Here is a 19,376-nt window from a genome sequence, read left to right as displayed (position 1 = left end):
GAGAAAGGGTTTCAGTATACAACTCTAGCTCTCTAGCTGATGTAGCCCAAGGTAGCCTTGAACTCCAGAGCAATAGTGTCTCAGCCTTTCAGTGCTGGGATTATGGGTGTGTACCACACCTTACTGAGATTTAAAAAAGTCTCAAGTCCTTTGATGCTCTATGGCAAGAGCAAAGAGAGCTCAGGCAGGACAGTCTGAAAGATGCTGGATGCCAGGATACTGCCATGGCCACTTTGAAGATCCATACAAGTTTATAACAATGGAGAGACCTAGGATCCAGAAATACCAAATGATCTGATTAGCAGAGATACAAGTAAGGCAACAGACTATTTAATGTGTTGTAAAATACATCAATATCAAGTCCCTGGCTTTTGTGAATACCAAAAGTAGATTGGTAAGGGGAGAAAGGGAGGGGGAAAAGCTGTCAGAACAACTTTAAACAAGTGTGGGTGGCAAAGGAAAGCAATTATGGGGACAGAGGCTGCCCTCCTACCCCACTGGTCAAGAGGGATAGGATGCCCAGCAATCCACCCTGCTACTGAAGTGGGAGGGCTGGAGCAGCTCTCAGGAGGCCTCGGCCTTCCTGCAGACACCGGGCTCCACCGGCCTCACTAGGAGTAACATGATGGGGAGGGTTAAATAACCCATCTTTACAGAAAAACATTCTTATACAAAGTGCCTGAGCTCTGCCCATGGTCCAGAAGCCTCATGGAAAACAAAGACAAAACGGTTGCTGACATGGTGTACACAAAGCTCTCAACTGGACAAGGACCTAAATATCACTGTTGGCAAGTAAGCCAAGGGCCTGGGCTCTAAGCTGCACCCACTATGGTCCTCTAGGAAAAAAGCTAACAATCTAAGAAACCAACACAGCTCTTGGTCCTAAAATGAGGTCATGTGCATGGGACTCACCCAAGTGAGGAAGGCACTGGCCCTCACTCACAGACAGGCCATTTCCCTGCAGCTGGCCCAGGCTCCTGGGCTGACTTTGGAAAGCAGAGCAGCTATGGTGACGGTTAAGATTTGGTCAGTGGAAAAAGAAAACAAAACCAAAAGTAAGAGCCACAAGGTGGTGCACGCCTTCAGTCCCAGCACTCAGGGAGGCAGATGCAGGCAGATCTGGGAGTTCCAGGCCAGCCTGGTCTGCAAAGAGCCCAGGACAGCCAAGGCTACACAGAGAAACCCTGTCACAAAAAAAAAAAACAAAAAATAAATTTGGTCAGTGGAGAGGAAGAGAAGGAAATGGTTACCATCTATACATCGCCCTGGTTGCCTACAAGTGGATGGAGACACTAGCCAAGGTTCTACTGATGCTCTGTAGCCTCCTAGCCTAGCAGAGACCCAATGGCTGCAACCCCTGCACAGGCTCTAAGAGGTAGCTGAAGTGAGGCAGGCCAATTCTGTGGGCCACAGCAGGCTTCTCCATTTTCAAGGAGGCAGAAGATGCCTTATCCTTACACCTCTGCGACCTAGCAAGCCCCATGGGTTAACAGTTCAGATCTCAGCCTGGATAGGGGTCACGAGGCCTTACTGCATCAGGAAGAACACTGATTTCCAAGGGGGAAAAAAAACCTTGGGAGAAATTCCACAGGACAACAGATCCCAGCTGGAGATCACAAAGCCTCAACATTCACACAGCTCCTGGGTACCCTGAGTGAACAAATATACCAGGGCAGCAAGTACTCGAAATGGAGGTGTCCAACATGGGGATGGGGCAATAATTTGTCATTTCTCATTATAAGCACGTGATGTTCTCCCTTAGACTTTTAGCTTTTGGTCTACTGAAAATGGGTCCTGCTTCCTAAGCCCAGACTGGTCGGGAGTCCACCATACTGTTGAGTTCTGGGCTTACAGGAATCCACCACACACCCAGCTCAGTCTGAATGTGTGTATGTGTATGTGGGGGCTCAGGGGCTAGTTGCAAAAGACAGGAGCATGCAGGATAGATAATGCAATAGTTGAAATACAAGAAGCAAAATTTCATCCAATATGGTCCACTTGGCTTAGGCAAAATGAGCCTCATCTTCCAACTGTTACTCCAGAAAGCCGCTGTGTAAACTGGCCAACACCCTGACAGGCGTGCAACTCCTGCACAGAGCGGCCACAAAGGACACAGAACATTGGGGGGAGGGCGGGGAGAAGGCAAACAACTCCCTGCAGTTGTTTCGGTCTTGGGGTCAGTCTGTCCTTACTACTTATTCACCTACCAGATACCTCTCGGAGGCTCAGGCACAAGTGAAATCCAAGGACTCATTTTTTTGGCCAAGAGAGTGCTAGGAAATGGCACCAGAGCAGGCCTCAAAAATTGCTCTTCTAAGTTGGGAGGGGAGAGGAGCAAAAAAAGCGTCCATAAGCCAAGAGGCATCTGGAGCTTGGGCCCAGCAAGGGGCACATGGAGACAGAGACGGGAATTAGTGGTAGCCTCCCAGGCTGACACCCATAGGCAAGTTTGTGGCAAAGCCATTAGAAGCCTCTTCCTTTCGCTTCATCATCTCATCTTCCCAAACAGGACACCCTGTCACCCGTATGGCAAAGGACCCTGACAGGCTGGCCAGGCACCTGGGACCACTGCTGGAGTATCCCTTTCTTCCTTCGGAGATCTTTAATACAAACTCTAATGCAAAACAAAAACAAAACCCTCCAAAAAATCCTTTGGGTGACCTTTTGTCAATCATTGTGCAGGCTAGAGGCACCTGTGAATGATAAGGCTACTGAGAACTGAGAAGCAGCACTGGCCTGGCCCTGGCACTACAGGGGGAAAGCTGCCTGAGGGGCCCTTCCCACACAGGCACACCCTCCAGCTTCCAGGTCCTGGGCAGGGAGGGAGCCCAGCTGCTAGCTGTTTCCCACAAAGGCGCTGCCAGGGATACCATTCCCAGGTTAAGAGAAGCAATGGAACCGCCAGGGCAGTGACAGGAGCTCAAACTGCCCAAGTTCTGCTTACAAAAGAGAGGAGTCCAGGCCTGGGTGTTTTCACTTGTCACGAACTCTGAAAAGGGCCAAGAGGGGTCTGAACCTCCTACCAGGCAGGAAAATGTTCAAGTCATTTGACCTGCCGGCTTACTGTGAAGGCAGCTACAGATGACATCTCATAAGACTCTTCAGTTGGCAGAGAAGTCGCCAACCTCATCTGTACACCTCACCCTTGACCAAAGTCCACAGAACACCTACAGGTGTCAGCTATGTAACTGCATGAGGTCTTGCACACCTGCCCCATCCATGTAAGACTAACCCACAAAATTCAAAATTGCAAAGTGTCCAATGCCCTCCAGGTCAGAGCACCCTGGCCTCAGCACTGGGCTGCTCAGCGTGGGAGCCTTGAACGGACCAGGCCTGACTGGGCTGCTGCTCCCTTCCAAGCATGCCCAAGCACCATGACCTCTAGGCGGTGGCAGAGGTAGGCTCCCGGGGCCCTGTTTGGCCTGCTATTTCTGTGCTTGGTGCTCCAGGGCAGCCAGGAGCTTCTGTGGCCCTTGGAGAGCTGGATGGTTGAGCTCTAGGACTCTCAACACCTTGTTCCCTGGAGGCAGTGGCAGCCTCTGGCCTCCGCTCAGTACCAATGTCAGTGAGGGAGGCCTGGCCACCAGCAGTTAGGTCCTGTACCCTCTTGTTCAGATCATTGCGCTCTGTCTGCAGGGCTCGGCACAGCTTCTCCAGCCGCTGGATTTTCACCTGCAGGCCTTCCAGCTCTTTATCCCGGAGAGTTTTCTAGGTAGAGAAATGGAACGTCCAGTGAGGCACTCATTTCTTCACGCTGGGGCAGCTGAAAACCAAAAGCTGGCCCCTGTAGTAAACAGTCCTAGTTGCAGGTGTGACTTTGTCGCCAGACAACATATTCCTCTACTTTTCCACCAGATGGCCATGACAAAGCACTGGCACCTTGAAACTGTCTCAACTGTTTAAGGACTACTGACCAACCTCAGGTCTCAGAAGAAGCAACAAGTATCAAACATTTGGGAGAACTACCTCTTGCAAAAAAATAAAAATAACAGAACCATTTCTTACATCTGGTTCCCAGCTCTTGCTACACCAGTGTCAGTGTCTGTCTTGTACACTGCAAGCCAGTCACAACTCTCTGGGATGCTCTCCATGTGACCACACTAACCATTAGTATCCACTGCTTGCTGATCATCAGCTCTGCTCCTCTGGGTTCCACAGCCCTGCTAAGGGCAGCAGCCAGCACTGTCACTGCACTTGGATAAATATGCCTGGAAATGCAGCCCTACTTCATGTGTGCAGTGTCACTGACAGAAAGACTCGGAGGAAAACACCTGACGGACACCAACTGGAGCCAGCCCAGCCATCCCCGTCTACCCACCTCTTCAGCCATCTCCAGCAAAGCCTTATTGCTGCTCTCCCACCGGGACCGATACGTGGTGGTTTCTTTCTCCAGCTTCTTGATCTTCTTTGTCATCTGTTATAGCACAGATGGAAGGAAAAGGTGGGAGTTAGGCTATCTTCACATCTACACCAATTGAGAGCCTCAAATGAAGCTGACCACTGAGGGGCTGACAAGATTGCTTAGGAAGTAGGAGAAGAACTTGCTGCCAAGCCTGATAATGAGTGCCATGCCTGAAACCCACAGAATCAACTTCTGCAAACTGTCCTTGGACCTCCATGTGCATTCCGTGGTATACATATTCCCCATACACACACACACCTCCCCCCATAATGTAGAGATACTGTCTCTAAAGAATAAAGGATAAATTTTTAAAAAATGTTTAAAAAGGCCACAATTGAAGCCCTAGTAGAATGTATATTATCTGCTATTTAAAATTCCAACATCAATAATGAAATAAAATCAAGTAATAGAAGAAAACAAACAAACAAACAAAAAACCAAAAAACCCCAAACCCCACAAACTCTCCCTTCTGGGAAAAGGAGAGGAGGCGATCCCTTTAAGCACCTCTTTTTGATCTATGAACCGCTCCTGAGGCACCCGGAGGGCTTCAGTGCTGAGCCCTCTGTGGTTACCTTTTCCATTTCCTGTTTGAATGTGGTGAATACTTCGCTGCTTTTGGAAAGTGTATTCTGGAACTCCTCAAACTTCTCTGTGTACAGGGCAAGCTGGATGAGAGAATCACAGGTGAGGCTGGGTTTCTCTGAAGGCTCTTCTGGACAACACAATTCAGCTATGTCTTTGGCCCCCTGATAAAAACATTCTACCAAGATATCATTTCCCAGTAAAAGCGAAAGCCATGTACACGATGGATATGTTCCAACACGAGAAACTGTGAAAGTAAGCTTTTGGAAGAAGTTGGCATGTGGAAACAACAGCTGGGCATGGTGGCCCCCGCCTTTAATCCCAGCACTTAGGAGGCAGAGGCAAGTTGATCTCTGTGAGTTCAATGCCAGCCTGGTCTACAGAATGAGTTCCAGAATATCCAGGACTACACAGAGGAACCATGTTTTGGAAGAAAAACACACACACAAAAAAAAAACCTCCACATATAAATAAAAGACTTGGCTGAGACCAACACGGTAGCCGGCCTAAGGGTCTTGCTTTCACCCCTCAGAGACGGGCCCCTGCCAAGGTATCTCGGAAACCGCAGGTCAGGCTGTGCTCTCACCTGCTGCTTCAAGTGAGCCTCCTGCTGCTTCATCAGCTCGCACATCCTCTGGGACTCCACTGCTTCTTTCAGGAGCTATTTGCAAGACAGGACCCAGAACCTGTCAGCAGACCCTGGTGTGCGTGGCCTCCTTTACACAAGCACTGGACGCACTGAGGACGCCGCCCTCACTTCTGCATGCACAAGCAGCTACTGGACTGCGCAGGCAAACCTCTCCCTTCCATATGAACTAGACCCCGAGCTAAGCCAGAACCCAGCCCACTTCTGTGTAGTCCCCACCACAGCCCCGGGGCCGGAGCCTCACAAACTCCTTCTCCCGCTGGTGCCGCTCCTCTGCCTCCTTCAGCATCTCCTGGGCCTGCTGGAGCTTGGCATCCACCAGCTGCTGCTGCAGGTCCTTATGTTTGAAGACTTTGTCGATATGCTATAGAGAGGGCAGAAATGGGGCCTGCCTGTCAGGAGTTCCCTTTCAAGGACACCACAACTCTAGGAAACGAGGCACTTCATCCCTTCTCATCCTGATCCCAATGTCCTTGGCAAGGCTCCTCCCGCACCTCATTGTGTCTGACAAGGACATGGACACCTCCACTCTAGAACTGAACAGTCCACAGATCTAGGTCATGCACTGGAGATAAGCACTGGGGGTCAAATCTCTTCTTTCCATTTCAGTTCCTTGCCATGTGTAACAAATCTTTTGGAGGAAGAGCAAGAACAGGCCTGCAGAGGGCTGCCCCAGTCCCTGGCACTCACTACAGCTGGCCACCATCACCTCACCTCTTCACGAAGCTCGTATTGCTCAATCAGCTTCTTGAGTCTCTCGGCCAGCTCCATATTCTCTTGTCGCAGCTTGGAGTTTCGCTCATTATGTTGTTCCATCTGCAGCTGAATGTCATTCAGTGTCACCTGGAAGTGTGATGTCACCTCTTTGCGCTTTTCTTCCTCCTCACGGGCTCGCTGCACACCTTCTTCCTGAAGAGGGGAAGCCAGCCCTCAAACCATCCAGCCACCACAGCTCAGACAAGAGCATGCTCACAGACAAAAACCACTGGAGCTCCTAAGCCCCTGCAGTACCTTCTCAGACCAACCCAGAGGCCCATCTTAGGGAAATGAGAATGAATGCTCACTAAGACCAGCTCCCAACACTGTACAAAGCTTCCCTGACCAGTCCACAGTCTTTGCCAACAGCATTCCTGGTCCCAAAATAAGGAGCACCTAGGCTGCAGGATATCATACAATGGGGTTTCCTAATGTGCCCCTCTGTAAATCAGGAGTTATCAAGTGACTCTCTCCCTAGAAAAACCCAGAATACATGTTAAATGCCACTCTGAGGCAGCTTGGATCTCCTGAATTCTTGTTTCCAAATTCTAGATGAAGTATTCCTGCTTGTTTCAATTTGTGTTCTGGTTTGAATGTGCTTTAGTCCCTCCTGTTCCCACAGAGAACAAGATAATAAAATTCAGTACTATTCAGGGCTGGCAGAGTTGTGAAAATTAGGCAATTAGACATTGTTGATGGGGTTACATTTTAGCTTGCTGGATGCATCCTCTTGAACACTTTTGCTATACCATATATCCTGGTCCTATTCTGTTTCTGTCTCCCTCATCACATTCTGAAAGCAGTGGAGTGCACCAGTTTATAGACTAGAGCATCTCAAAGGGTGAGTCAAGACAGACCATTGTGGGTTTCAATGTTTTTTTTTGTTTTTTTTTTTGAGACAGTTTCTCTGTGTAGCCTTGGCTGACCTGGACTCCCTCTGTAGACCAGGCTGCCTCAAACTCACAGAGATCTACCTGCTTCTGTCTCCCGAGTGCTGGGACTAAAAGCATACACCACAACACCAGCTTTTTTTTCCCCATTAGTTTTCCTATGTAATCCAAGCTGCGCTACAACTCACGGTATAGCATAGCTGCAGCTGCTTTCCAAGAAGAAAGCCCACAAAGTCCAGTGACTGAACTGGCTTACCTTCAGGGATCGGTTGTGGCGCTGCAGCTCCCGGCACAGGCTCTCAAGCTTGCTTCTGGCCAAGACAGCCTTGCTATGCTCGCCACGCAGATGGTCCTTCTCCTGCACGAGCTGGCTCTGCTTCTTCTGCAGAAGCTTCATCTGTTTCTGTGAGTTCCGGTGTTCTTCCAGCTGAGAGCGGAGGGCAGTGAGTGTCGGGAGGGGTATTACACAGCTCTGCAGCCACTCCAGCCACCACAGCTCAGACAAGAGCATGCTCACACACAAAAACCGCTGGAGCTCCTAAACCCCTGCGGTACCTTCTCAGACCAACCCAGAGGCCCGTCTTAGGGAAATGAGAATGAATGCTCACTAAGACCAGAAGTCAGATCTCAGCTTCTATCCCAGGTCTGACTCCACAGACACACTGTACGATCACACGGTCCAGACTTGTTGGCTGTCCATACTCCATCAGTCAACTAATCTGCGACCACGTCACAGAGACTGTCAGCGCTGGACTCCTTTCTCAAACCACCGTTTTCCTCCAACTGCTACTCTCTCCCTTTTTTTTTCTCCCCTGAGACAGGGTTTCTCTGTGTACCCTTGGCTGTCCTAGACTCAACTTGTAGACCAGGCTAGCCTTGAACTCACAGAGATTTGCCTTGTCTCTGCCTTCGTGCTCGGATTAAAGGAATACTGAAATTACAGACATTTAATTCTTTAAATAATAGAATTTCAAAATAAAATAATCAACTTGAGACAGCTTACATTTTTATCTTAGGTCTCTAGAAGCTGATGTAGTTCCCACACCTGAGCAGACCGCTATCAGACTAGCCAAGTATCCATTAGAGAGGCTGTTCTCTTGGGCAGCACAGCCCCAACTCTGTCAGTTCAGGCCAGGACTACCACAGCTTCCTTGGGTCAGTATTTATGGTCCTCACAGCCTCTGGACTTCCCAACCTACTGACGGTTCATTCTGTTCTACCTGACTCACCTTCTTACCTGGCTTAGTAATATTAATGAATATTCTACTGTTGGCCCCTTCCTGTTTATGCTTCACCAGGACTAAAGAAATCCTATTTAAAGAGTCTTCCTCTAAACTCAGATATCGATCCTTGAAAGACTTCCACCTGGCCAGAAAAGCTACCACTTTCTCCTGTGATCTATACCCTTTCCGACACAATCATTTTTCTCCTCTTCACATCTCCGCCCCTAGATATGGTCCTCATTCTCATTTCTCAGAAAACCCAGAAGAAACCTGAAGAGGAATTTTAATTTAAAACATGGCTGTTCTGGCAAGAGAGGACATCCAGAGATCTTCTAGGTCTGTGTGATCAGGCTGGAATACACACACCCCTTTAATCCAGGAAACAGAGGCAAGCAGATATGAGTTCAAGATCAGACTAGTATAGAGCAAGTTTCAGGAAAAGAAAAGCTTAGGTCCAGGTGTGATGGTACATGCCTTTAATTATAAACAAAAAGGTAAGGGGTTGGAGATTTAGCTCAGTGGCAGAGCACTTGCCTAGCAAGCTCAAGGACCTGGGTTCGGTCCTCAGCTCTGGAAAAAAAAAAAAAAAAAAAAAAAGGTAGAGTTAGTTTGTAGAAGACAGCACCCATGTTTGAAAGCGATGTCTAATTGAGTGGCAGAAAATGTGGCAAATCAGAGAAAGAGTTGACAGTATAGGATATACCCAACTCTCACAAGAACAGAGAGGAAAGGGCAGCTAATTAAGGGCAACACTGAGAATGAGGAGGGGAGAGGCAGTTTTACCTGGACTAATAAGAGACAGGTTGCAGAGAGAGAACTCAGGTGAAGACCAAATGAGCCAGAGAATGAAGAGCCAAAAGATTAGATCAGATTGCTGAAGTTAGTTTGAGGCCACGCAGAGCAATTCAGAGGTCCAGAGAGAAGCCAGATTGAATAAGTCAGCTGGGAAATGAGTTTGAGCCAGAATAGCTGAGTTGAACCAGCCAGCCCAGAGCTCAGGAGGAACAAGAAAGGGTGAGCTTACTCAGCAGTAAGTAGAGAGGCTGAAAACATTCTCGGCTAGATTGCATAGACGCTAGAAGCTTCTGGACTAGTCCTAGGTTAGCGGGAGGCAGTAAGTCCGAGACAACTGAAACAGGGAAATAAAAGTTCCTTTTACAGAAAGCAGGGGCCCACCAGCACAGCTGGCTCCCTCTCTGGTGGAGCGCTCTCCTTGTGGGCTAGGCCTTAGCTCCCTCGTATATTTAGCACATTATCTTAGTAGCTCTATTGCTCCTCTTTTGCAGGATCAATGTTTCCCTAGCTAAATCCTTCCAAAACGGACTTTATCTTCTCTGTTCTTCTTTCTGGAACTCGGTAGGCCAGGAGGGCCTTGAACTCAAGAGATTCACATGCCTCTGTCTCCCAGGTGCTAGGATTAAAGGTCTTCACAGGCTCTGGACCACTTTTAATTTTACTTAAAGTGTGTTGGTGTTTGCTTCCATCTATGTCTAATCAATACGTGTGTGCCTGGCACTCTTGGAGTCCAGAACAGGTTATCAGATCGCCTAGAATCAGAAATAGATGGTTACAGATGGCTGTGCTGCCTTGTGGGTGCTTAGGATCAAACCCAGGTCATCTGGAAGAACAGCCACTGTTCCTAACCCGAGCCATCTCTCTATGTACCTATGTATCTCTCCACCCCCAAAATCCACTCAACATTTTTACAGTGAGAAAGGTGGCACGACCACACTGGCATATTTTTCAAGACAAGGTTACATAGTCCAGGCGAGCCTTGCGTTCTTGATTCCTCTGCCTCAAGGACTTAAGGTATGTATCACTAAGCCTGGCCCACAGCTGGTACTTCTCATGATCCAACAGAGACCATTAAGGAAGACTTTTTTTTTTTTTTTTTGATGTTTGGAGACAGGGTTTCTCTGTTAACAGTCTTGGCTGTCCTGGAACTCATGGTCTTGGACTCCCAGAGATTCACCTCTGAGAGCCTCTGGCTCTCAAGTGCGTGCTGGGATTGCGGGTGTGTGCCACCGCACCCAGCTACGTAAGTATTCTTGTCTCCAGAACTGAACCTGAACTGGATCAGGCTCCCAGAGCTAACTTTCACTTTACTTGGAACCAGGAGCTGAGGAGGCAAAAGGCCATGTGCTATCACAGAGATGACAAACCAGAGGTGAAACACGTTGGAGAGATGCATGTAGAAACACGAAGATACAACCACACAGCAGGGCATGATGGCGCCCGCCTGTGATCCCAGAGACAGAGGCAGGTGGATCTCAAGTTTGAGACCAGCCAGGTCTACAAGAGTCCAGGACAGCCAAGGCTACAGAGAGAAAGCCCGTCTTGAAAACAAACAAAACGGGGGCTAGAGAGATGGCTCAGAGGATAAGAGCACTGACTGCTCTTCCCAAAGGTCCTGAGTTCAATTCCCAGCAACCACATGGTGGCTCACAACCATCTAAACATGAAATCTGGTTCCCTCTTCTGGCGTGCAGGTGTACATGCTAACACACATTGCATAAGTAATAAATAAATAAATCTTAAAAAAAAAACCAAACAAAAAAACCAACCAAACAAACAAAAAACAAAAAGACATGACTCCACAATATATGGGACCGACACCAGGATTCTACCACCTGGGATTATTCTTTGAGAAACTGACCTATGAGGTTTCTCCTCTGTCAGCCTTTAAGTGGCTGACTGAAGACTAATTTCTCATTTAGCAGGTTAGAGTGGGAGAATTAAAAAAAAAGAAAAGAAAAGAAAAGAAAAGTTAACAGGAATTAAGGCAGATCCCTGTTCCTGCACCCCAGCCCCTACCCTAGGTAGCATGTGACTTTCCAAAGGAGGGAGAGGGGGAGGGACTGACCAGCTCCGCATACTTCTTGCACAGCGCAGCCAGCTTCTCTTCGGGGGTACTCAGCGTGTTCAGTGTCTGCATCAGCAAAGTGATCTCCTTCCCTGGAAGGCACAGGGAGCAAAGGCATGCACCCCGTTCTCGGGGCTTCCCTCTAGGCTCAGGCCTACAATCCTGAGTGACAGTGTAATTTTCCCTGTTAGACTGGCGCTTCGTTAAGAGCCAGGACCAGCTCAACCCTGCAGCTTCAGTGCCCATTACCACTGCAGCTTAAGTAGTGGCTGTGGTGCCACTAATAAATGTTCATCAGATGAACGGATCAGTGTCCTTGGTAAGCACTGCTGGTGAGAGGAAAACCTAGTTTAAAACATTATCAGCAGGAAAAAAAGTAAGCCTGTTGATAAATTCAGGGCTACCGGTTCAGCACAAAGGTCCTTCTGAACAACAACAAAAGAAGTCTGATATTCCTTGAAAAATCAGACATTGCTACACAGTTATGTTTAAAATGAATGTCTCTTTCATAGGTGAGTCTATAACTTAAAAAAAAAGGCAAAAAGTTTATCTTTTAAGTTAGCACAGGTAACAGATGGAGGGAACCGGGACAATGACATGGTTATGGTGTCATCTAGCCTAGGTATTTTTTTTGAGAGAGGGTCTTGCTATGCAGCCCAAGGTGGCTTTGAACTCATCCTCCTTCTGCCTCTTTTTCTCGTAGTTCCCTGTTAAGTCATAAACTACCACACCCAGATCAGTGGATGCTAAATTCATATTACCCCAGCCCTACTTGTTAAAGAATTGCCATTGCTCCCTTTTTGTTTGAGATAAAGTCTTATTATGTAGCTATCTTGCCTGGAATTCAAGAGATCTACTTGCCTGCTTCTTAAGTGCTGGGATTAAAAATGCATACCATCATGCCTGGCTGCCACTGCCTGCTTCTCAGTCAGGAAGCCTTGCAACTGTTTCCCCTGTACTCAGACAGACCAGCCTCCTGAACGGTCAGCCTTGGAAGGCCCAAGATATTAGCATGGAGACTGCACATCCGGCTGATGGATGGCTTCTCGCTTGGCCTGTATTATTTTGGTTGCCAGTTATTCAGCTAGCCAGCTGAGAGTGGGGGACTAATCAAGCCGGAGTCAACTTTTCACATGAAGTGGGCCCTCTCTTGATTCTCAAGAGGTCTGTGGCTTTCCTGGCTTATCTTGATACTTGATATTTCAACCTTGGTGTAGCCCGATTCTGTTTCCGTAGAAAAAGGGAAACTAAAACCCAGCAGTGGGGCATGAACATGCCTAGGTCAGGCTAAGCGTGGTGCTAGCTGGCACAGTGTCTACTTCAGCCTCCTGTTCTCCAGACCCTCAGACAGAAAGCTGGACAGAGTCCTGCCTCCACTTGCTCCCAAGGCCAGGAGGCCTTGCACAAGTCAATGATCTCAACAGCTCAATGCTATGACCCTATATTCCTGCCTTTGATTAACCCAGGGGATGTGTGGTCTTGAGAAGCAGATTTCTGAGTCCTGACAGGGCTCCCTCCCCTCCCCAGTAGCTGCCCTCTCTCACCCAGACCCTTGGCTTTCTTCTTTTCTTGTGGCCTTCGGTGGTCTCGGTCTCCGACCTCATCACTTGCTCGGATCTCTTCTGTACCAGGCTCCCCCTTAGAGGGCTCCTTCTCGCCATTGACTACTGGAATGCCTGGCTCGGGCTCCCCGTTCCTTGCTTCGTAGGTTCGGGACTTCTCGGCGTCTTCCGGCTCAGCGGGCTCACCCTGGGCTCCCTCTTCACCTGCGCCTCCCTGATTGTTATCCACACAGTATGTACTCAGAATGTCTTCCAGCTGCCTGCTCAGCTCCTCAGAGACATCACAGACGGCCCCAGACTGAGCTGCTTTAGCTGCTTTAGCTTGTGCTCCTACAGCAAGAAAGATTAAGACACAGGATGAAAATAAGATGGTTAAACCAATGGCTTGGATTTTTTTTTCTAGGCCCAGATAAATGCACTAGTTTGGGTTAAATGTTGTTTATTTGTTTGAGGCAAGGTCTTTCTACAGAGCCATAGCTGCCCCAGAACTCACAATGTAGACCAGACTGACCTCAAACTCACAGAGATCCTCCTCCTTCTGCCTCACAAGTGCTGGGATTAAAGGCGAAGGCCACTATGCCTGGCCTCAATTTAATTTTTTTAAATCCCAAGTTTACTTATAAAAATGATGCAATTATTTCTTATTGACACCCAAACATACTTGTTAAGACCATAAAAGACAACTATGTAAAGCCTGCAAGAGGGATGGTTAGCATGTAGCAGAAACTCCTCCCCCCAGCTTTAATCCATCTTTTCCCTCTCAAAACCCATTCTTGGTTATTTTTCTAGTTCCTCAAATGCCTCAAGTACGAAGGACAATGAATCCTCACTGGCTGGCAAGTGTTTTTCTGGGAATATGACTTTGCTTGTGGGGTGCCTCATTTGATTGTCATTTGGCTTAAACCAGTCAGAGCATGCTCCCAATGTTCCATTCCAGGGCTAAGAGTGGGAAGCTCCATCACGTCCCCAGAAAACACGAGGATCACACAGAATGGGCATTGTTTCATTCTATACTTCCTCCTTCCTGGGTAAACACTGGCCTCAGCAGCAAGGCCAGTACCAGAAACTCCTCCCTCTGCCCAGTGGAAAAGCAGAGCTGGCACACACCCTCGGTCTTCCCAGGGGCCTGGCTTGTGGAACCTTCAGCTTCCGCAGCAGGAGCTGTCTGTCTGGGCCGTCCTTGGGCTCCTTCTGGCCCTGGTTCCCGTTGCCCCGGGCTGCTCTTCGGGTTGGAGTGTTTAGCAGGCCCATTCTTTTTGTCTTGGTTCTTCATTGTAATCTGCAAGGCCAGAAAGGGGGCAGACCCTTTAAGGACACAGTTGCTATTTCCTAGACTTCAAAATTCTTCACCACCTAGATCAGAAATCTCAAAACCAGGCGCTCGAAGCTTCAAACAAATTGGCCGGCCTTCGCCGGAGATGCCAAGATCCCCTGCAAAGGAGCCGGCCCTGAGAAGAGTGAGGAAGAGGCCTCCTTTCTCCCGAAAGCCACTTCCCACCACCACTCGGCTCCCTCTCGGCAACCGGAGCTCAGGATTGGCTCAGCGCCGCAGACTGACGTGGCGGGATGCTCCAGTCCCGACCGGACCCCCGCCCCGCCGGGTCCCACGTGGGACTCCTCCCCTCTCCCCCCAACCCCCCGTAACCGCGGAGGCCACCCGCACCCCAGCTCGTCCCACGGCACGCATGCGCAAACGCGGCGGCACAGCCACCGACCCCGCACGGAATGAGTCGTTCCTCTGCAGCCAACGCGTCCTGGGCCACAGACCCTCTGAAGAGCTCGTCCCACCTACAGCCAAGAAACGTACCTCAGCACGGACGTCCGACGGCGTTCCCCGTTCTGGCCGAGCACCGGAAACCCGGGTAACCGCTGCCAGCAGGACAGCCCGCTCCCGCCGCAGCCAATCAAATGCCAACCCTGGCGCGGAGCTTGCTGGGAAAAACGAGGCCAGAGCGGCTTTGGAGGCGGGAGTGGGAAAGAACTACGAGTCCCTTCATGCGTAGCGGCAGGGCGCAACTCCCGAGATGCAGTCGAAAAGAGTTTGGATGTAGGAGCCAGATATCCTGAGGGTCCGAAATTATGTCATTCGGTCTAGAGAGTCGCAAATGGGCGTCATCCTCCTTTCTAGTGCAAAAGCTATGATTGGCCCTTAAACCTGGGCACTCTGCTGTTTTTCATACATTCCATGTGGACATGTTTGACTAGGACACCTCTGAGGACTTGGAAGTCTGATAGAAGGCTACGCTGGAAATTAGGTCTTTATTCCACGTCTAAACCACTAATTTGTTACGTGCCTAGCGTTCTTTCCCCCTCTTTTTCAGGAGAGGGTTTATAATAATTCACTACCGTGTTCTCTTTCCTCGTATCTAATAGTTCGGTCCTCATAATTACCCAGAGAAAGTACTGGGCAGCATGGAAAAGACTGTTGTTTAAAAACTTGTTTGTTTGAGACAATGTCTCATGTGTAGCCTTGGCTGGCCTGGAACTCCGTATGTAGATCAAATTGGCCTTGAACTCAGAGATCCTTCCGTCTTTATCTCCCCAGGGCTGGGACTAATGGCAAGAGCTGCCACGATCAGCTAAAGGCTAAATACTTTTAAGTTTAATTAATATTGAGTGGTGATGGCAGATTCAGAGCTGAAAGCCTGACACCTGGACCCATCTGGTTTTTGTTTGTTTTGGTTTTTTTGAGGCAGGGTTTCTCTGTGTAGCCCTGGCTGTCCTCTGATTCAGATCCACCTACCACCTACCATCCTAACTGTTCTCCACCCAGAAGAAATAGCCACCATCACAGGCCTTCTCTGAGGCAGTTGACTCCCCACCTTCTGTCTTTACCAGCTTGGCAGTAACTCCCTCAGGAAGGGATTGTAGCAGAGGGAGTTTGGCTTCAGGTAGATTGGTCAACTCTCACCCCACCACCCCTGCCCCACTTTCTGCAAAAGTCACATGCGTTCACACATGGGCTTAAGTTTTTAAAAGTTAGATTTTTCTTATCTTGGTTCTTCATTATAATTTGCAATGCCAGCTTAGGCACAGATCATTCAAAAACAAACACAATAGTGATTTCAGTTCTTTTGCTGTGTGGGTTTTTGTTTTGTTTGATAAGGTCTTGCTTTATGCTGCCAGCTGGCTTGGAGCTCTCTATGGAGGAGCAGGCTGTCCTCAAACTCACAAAGATCTGCCTGCCTCTACTCGCCCCCCTCACTCTGGAGTACTAGGATTAAAAAAAGGTATATCACCATACCTAGAGAGAAAGCATTTTAAGGCCCAGCTCACAGGTCACTTTAAGAGCCTGCAGTCTACCCTAGCTTCCTAGGTCTGCCTAGGCTTCTTTTATAGCTAGCCATGAAGTCTTGAAATTACTGTTGGCTAAATGCTGCAGTCTCAGAGGCTAGAGACAGGCTCTAGAGACAGAGATAGACCATGTTGCAATTTGTGCTAACTGGATGTTGTTTTAGGGTTATTAAATGTTGACCATTTTTCTGTAATGGCTCAGAGCAGTGTTCTGTCTGTTCAGATGTAACTTTGAGGGGCAGTACTGTACAAATTGCTCAGTGGCACTGCACTTTACCTAGAATTATCAAAGCTCAAACAAGAAAGCGAGTAAAAATTGCCAGCTTAATGGGGAAACTGAGTCTCAGAAAGGTTTGGAGTAAAGGTGTTTGTAAACCAAAACCCTGATTACTTCCCAATAAACAGTGGAAATCTCTGAAGAGGTAACCTCCAGATCCAGATTCCCTACAAAGAGGATACTCTGGGGCAGAGGTTCTCAAGCTTCGTAATGCCAAAATTCTTTAATACAGTTCTTTATGTTGTGGTGGCCCCCAACGTAAAATTATTTTCATTGCTACTTCATAATTTTAATTTTGAAGTAGCCATCTCCAGCACTTTCTTGTTATTTTTACTGAAGGTGTACAAAGCAGTGACTCTCTCCTTTGGGCCAACCAAGGAGGAAATAGTTAAGATTATTTAGTTTAGTCTTGTAGTCATGGAAAAGTTGTTCTAGGTGGACTAGAGCTGAGGTACAAAGGGATGAAAACTTCATTTGTTGCCAGTTTACCTGGCTTTGGGCCAGGACGAATAAAGACCAGCATCTAATGCTGTCAGTTTTCCGTTAGTGTCAAGTTACTTTTTTAAGCCAGTGCCAGTAGTTAATTTTTAACCTTGCCATTAGTCACAAACAGCTTGTGGCTCTTCATCATCAATGGAAATGAGTTACAAGCTTGGAGATTTTCACTATAACGTTTGTAACCTGCTTCCTTCCTTTTCATTTCTTTGTGTTAGGGACTGAGACAAAGCCATTGCCATTACCCTTGAGCTATACTCTAAACCGTCTTTCCATTTTGAAGCAGGTCTCAGTATAATCTCATTCTGGCCCAGGCTGCTTTGGGGATTTTTTCCCCATTTATCTATTTAATTTGTATATATAATGTATATGTGTAGGTGTGCAGGTGTCACACTGCTCGTGTAGAAGCCAGAGTTCCAGGGCTTAGCAGAGAGTGTGCCCTTACCTGCTTAGCCATCTTGCTGGTCCTGGCCTTGAACTTTGGATCCTTTGTCTCCCAAGTAGCTCAGATTGAGGCCTGGGCCACCAGGGGCAGCTTGCCTGCTTCTTAAAAAATGTTCAATCTGTGTCTGCCAAGGCATTACCAATCACTGATCATGTCCTTTGTCTCCAGGGTAGCTGACATTGATATCAACTGATGCCTGGCAAGTAGAGGGCATCCCACCTAGTTTTCCTCTCAGAGGGCTCTTTACCTATGATTTATGAAGCCCTGGTTATGGCATGCAGCAACAGAGGAAAAGAAGAGAAAAGGAAATAAAATTACCTTACTAAAACCACAGTATCTTCTGACCAAAACCTTGCTTCGGGAGGCAATCATTGCTTCACTAATCTCTAAACTGGAGGTGTCTGGTGCGAAGTGATGCTGAACCAGAAGAGACCAAGAAGATATATAGTAAAATGGGGAAAGAGTTTTCTGGGTCACACAGAAACTTATGGAGTTAATGGATGTTCATAATAATCTTGGCTATGGTGACGGCTTCATGGGCATGTCTCAACTTTTCAAAGTGAACATTTTAAACGTACAATTTATTGTATGCCAGTTTGTTTCAATAAAGCTAATTAAAAAAAAAAAATCCAGAGGAGCTGGGAAGCTTAGTTAGTAAAGCGCCTGCCATACAAGGGTGAACAAGTGAGTTCTGTAATACCCAGATTCCAAAGAGCTGATTCCATCAGGGTGAGATTGTAAGTCCAGCACCAGAGAGAACACAGCAGGAGTCCTGTGTCTAAAGGGCTGTCTCTGGCCCCCCGTGCATGTACACTTATAGGCTGTTCTGTTGCCCCTTCTGGCCTTCAAACCCCTACACTCAAGCAGTTCTACCTTAGCCCCAGCTTGGACAATAGACACACACCATCTTCCAGCACCCTGATGGAACTCTCATTCCCACTGTTGAGGTACAAATCAAATTTATAATCTTTTTTTAAATTTTTTTGTTTTTTTCATGACAGGGTTTTTCTGTTGTAGCCTTGGCTGTCCTGGACTCGATTTGTAGACCAGGCTGGCCTCAAACTCACAGAGATCCGTCTGCCTTTGCTTCTGGAGTGCTGAGATTACAGGTGTGTGCCACTGAGCCTGGCTCTTCCTCTTGTTGATTTTTCCCCCCATCTTTAAGACAGGGTCTCACTATGTAGCACTGGCTGTCCTGGAGCCACATAGACCAGTTAGACCTTGTACGCACAGAGGTCCACCTACCTGCCTCTGCCTCCTGAGGCCTGGGATTAAAGCACCACCCACTGCCCAGCAGCTTTTTTTCTGTTTATAATAGGTAGGGACTCATGTAGCCTAAGCTGGTCTTGAACTCAAATCTTTTATATTTATGTATGTATACAATGTTCTGCCTGCATGTACACTTGAACGCCAGAAGAGGGCACCAGATTTCATTATAGACGGTTGTGAGCCACCATGTGGTTGCTGGAAATTGAACTCAGGACCTCTGGAAGAGCTAGCAGTGCTCTTAACCTCTGAGCCATCTCTCCAGCCCCCGCCAAATCTTATTTAGTATTTGACAGCAGCACTGATACTGGCTTCAAAATTGCTGATAAGTAGATGATTGACTTGGTGTTTTTCTTTATGGGAGTGCTGGATCTCAAAGTCACAAGCAAAAGTTGATGTGATGATGCCTGTTGGTGGTTGGCTGGGTGTGATCAGTGCTTTGAGTTCCTTAAGCTTTGGCAGTTATCAAGGAGAAACTTAAGAAAATGTCTATCCCCTAACAGCCTGATAAAACTGTCCCTCTACTGACAACCTAGTGCTCTTCCCTGCTGAGACATCTTGATCCATGTCCTTTGTTTTTGAGGCAGTGTTTCATGTAGACAGGCTGACCTTGAGTTCTGGTCCTCCTGCCTCTACAAGCCAGTGTCTGTTTTACATGATACTGAGGGTTGGATC

At 47.9% G+C, this 19,376-nt stretch overlaps 2 protein-coding genes across 3 annotated transcripts; one reads left to right on the top strand and one right to left on the bottom strand.

Moving 5' to 3' along the window:
- Positions 1 to 308: 308 nt before the first annotated feature.
- Txlna (taxilin alpha) lies at positions 309 to 14,834 on the bottom strand. Of its 2 annotated transcripts, none has more exons than XM_021636817.2 (11): positions 14,732 to 14,834; positions 14,032 to 14,203; positions 12,907 to 13,254; positions 11,363 to 11,454; positions 7,533 to 7,703; positions 6,345 to 6,539; positions 5,875 to 5,994; positions 5,571 to 5,645; positions 4,975 to 5,067; positions 4,319 to 4,414; positions 309 to 3,708 (listed from the first exon to the last, which is right to left on the bottom strand). In XM_021636817.2, exons 2-11 carry the CDS (start codon positions 14,195 to 14,197, stop codon positions 3,382 to 3,384), a joined length of 1,683 nt encoding a protein of 560 aa, XP_021492492.1. In that variant the 5' UTR covers positions 14,198 to 14,203; positions 14,732 to 14,834; the 3' UTR covers positions 309 to 3,381. The 2 variants fall into 2 exon arrangements, with proteins under 2 accessions (XP_021492492.1, XP_060235469.1); XM_060379486.1 differs by lacking the exon at positions 14,732 to 14,834 and adding an exon at positions 14,640 to 14,658.
- LOC132652838 (uncharacterized protein DKFZp434B061-like) lies at positions 14,343 to 19,368 on the top strand. The gene is made up of 2 exons (XM_060378765.1): positions 14,343 to 14,786; positions 17,604 to 19,368. Exons 1-2 carry the CDS (start codon positions 14,343 to 14,345, stop codon positions 17,610 to 17,612), a joined length of 453 nt encoding a protein of 150 aa, XP_060234748.1. The 3' UTR covers positions 17,613 to 19,368.
- The last annotated feature ends 8 nt before the right edge of the window (positions 19,369 to 19,376 follow it).

The sequence above is a fragment of the Meriones unguiculatus genome, chromosome 3 (assembly GCF_030254825.1).
Source record: "Meriones unguiculatus strain TT.TT164.6M chromosome 3, Bangor_MerUng_6.1, whole genome shotgun sequence".
NCBI lineage: Eukaryota > Metazoa > Chordata > Mammalia > Rodentia > Muridae > Meriones > Meriones unguiculatus.
This window is presented reverse-complemented; position numbering and strand designations above follow the sequence as displayed.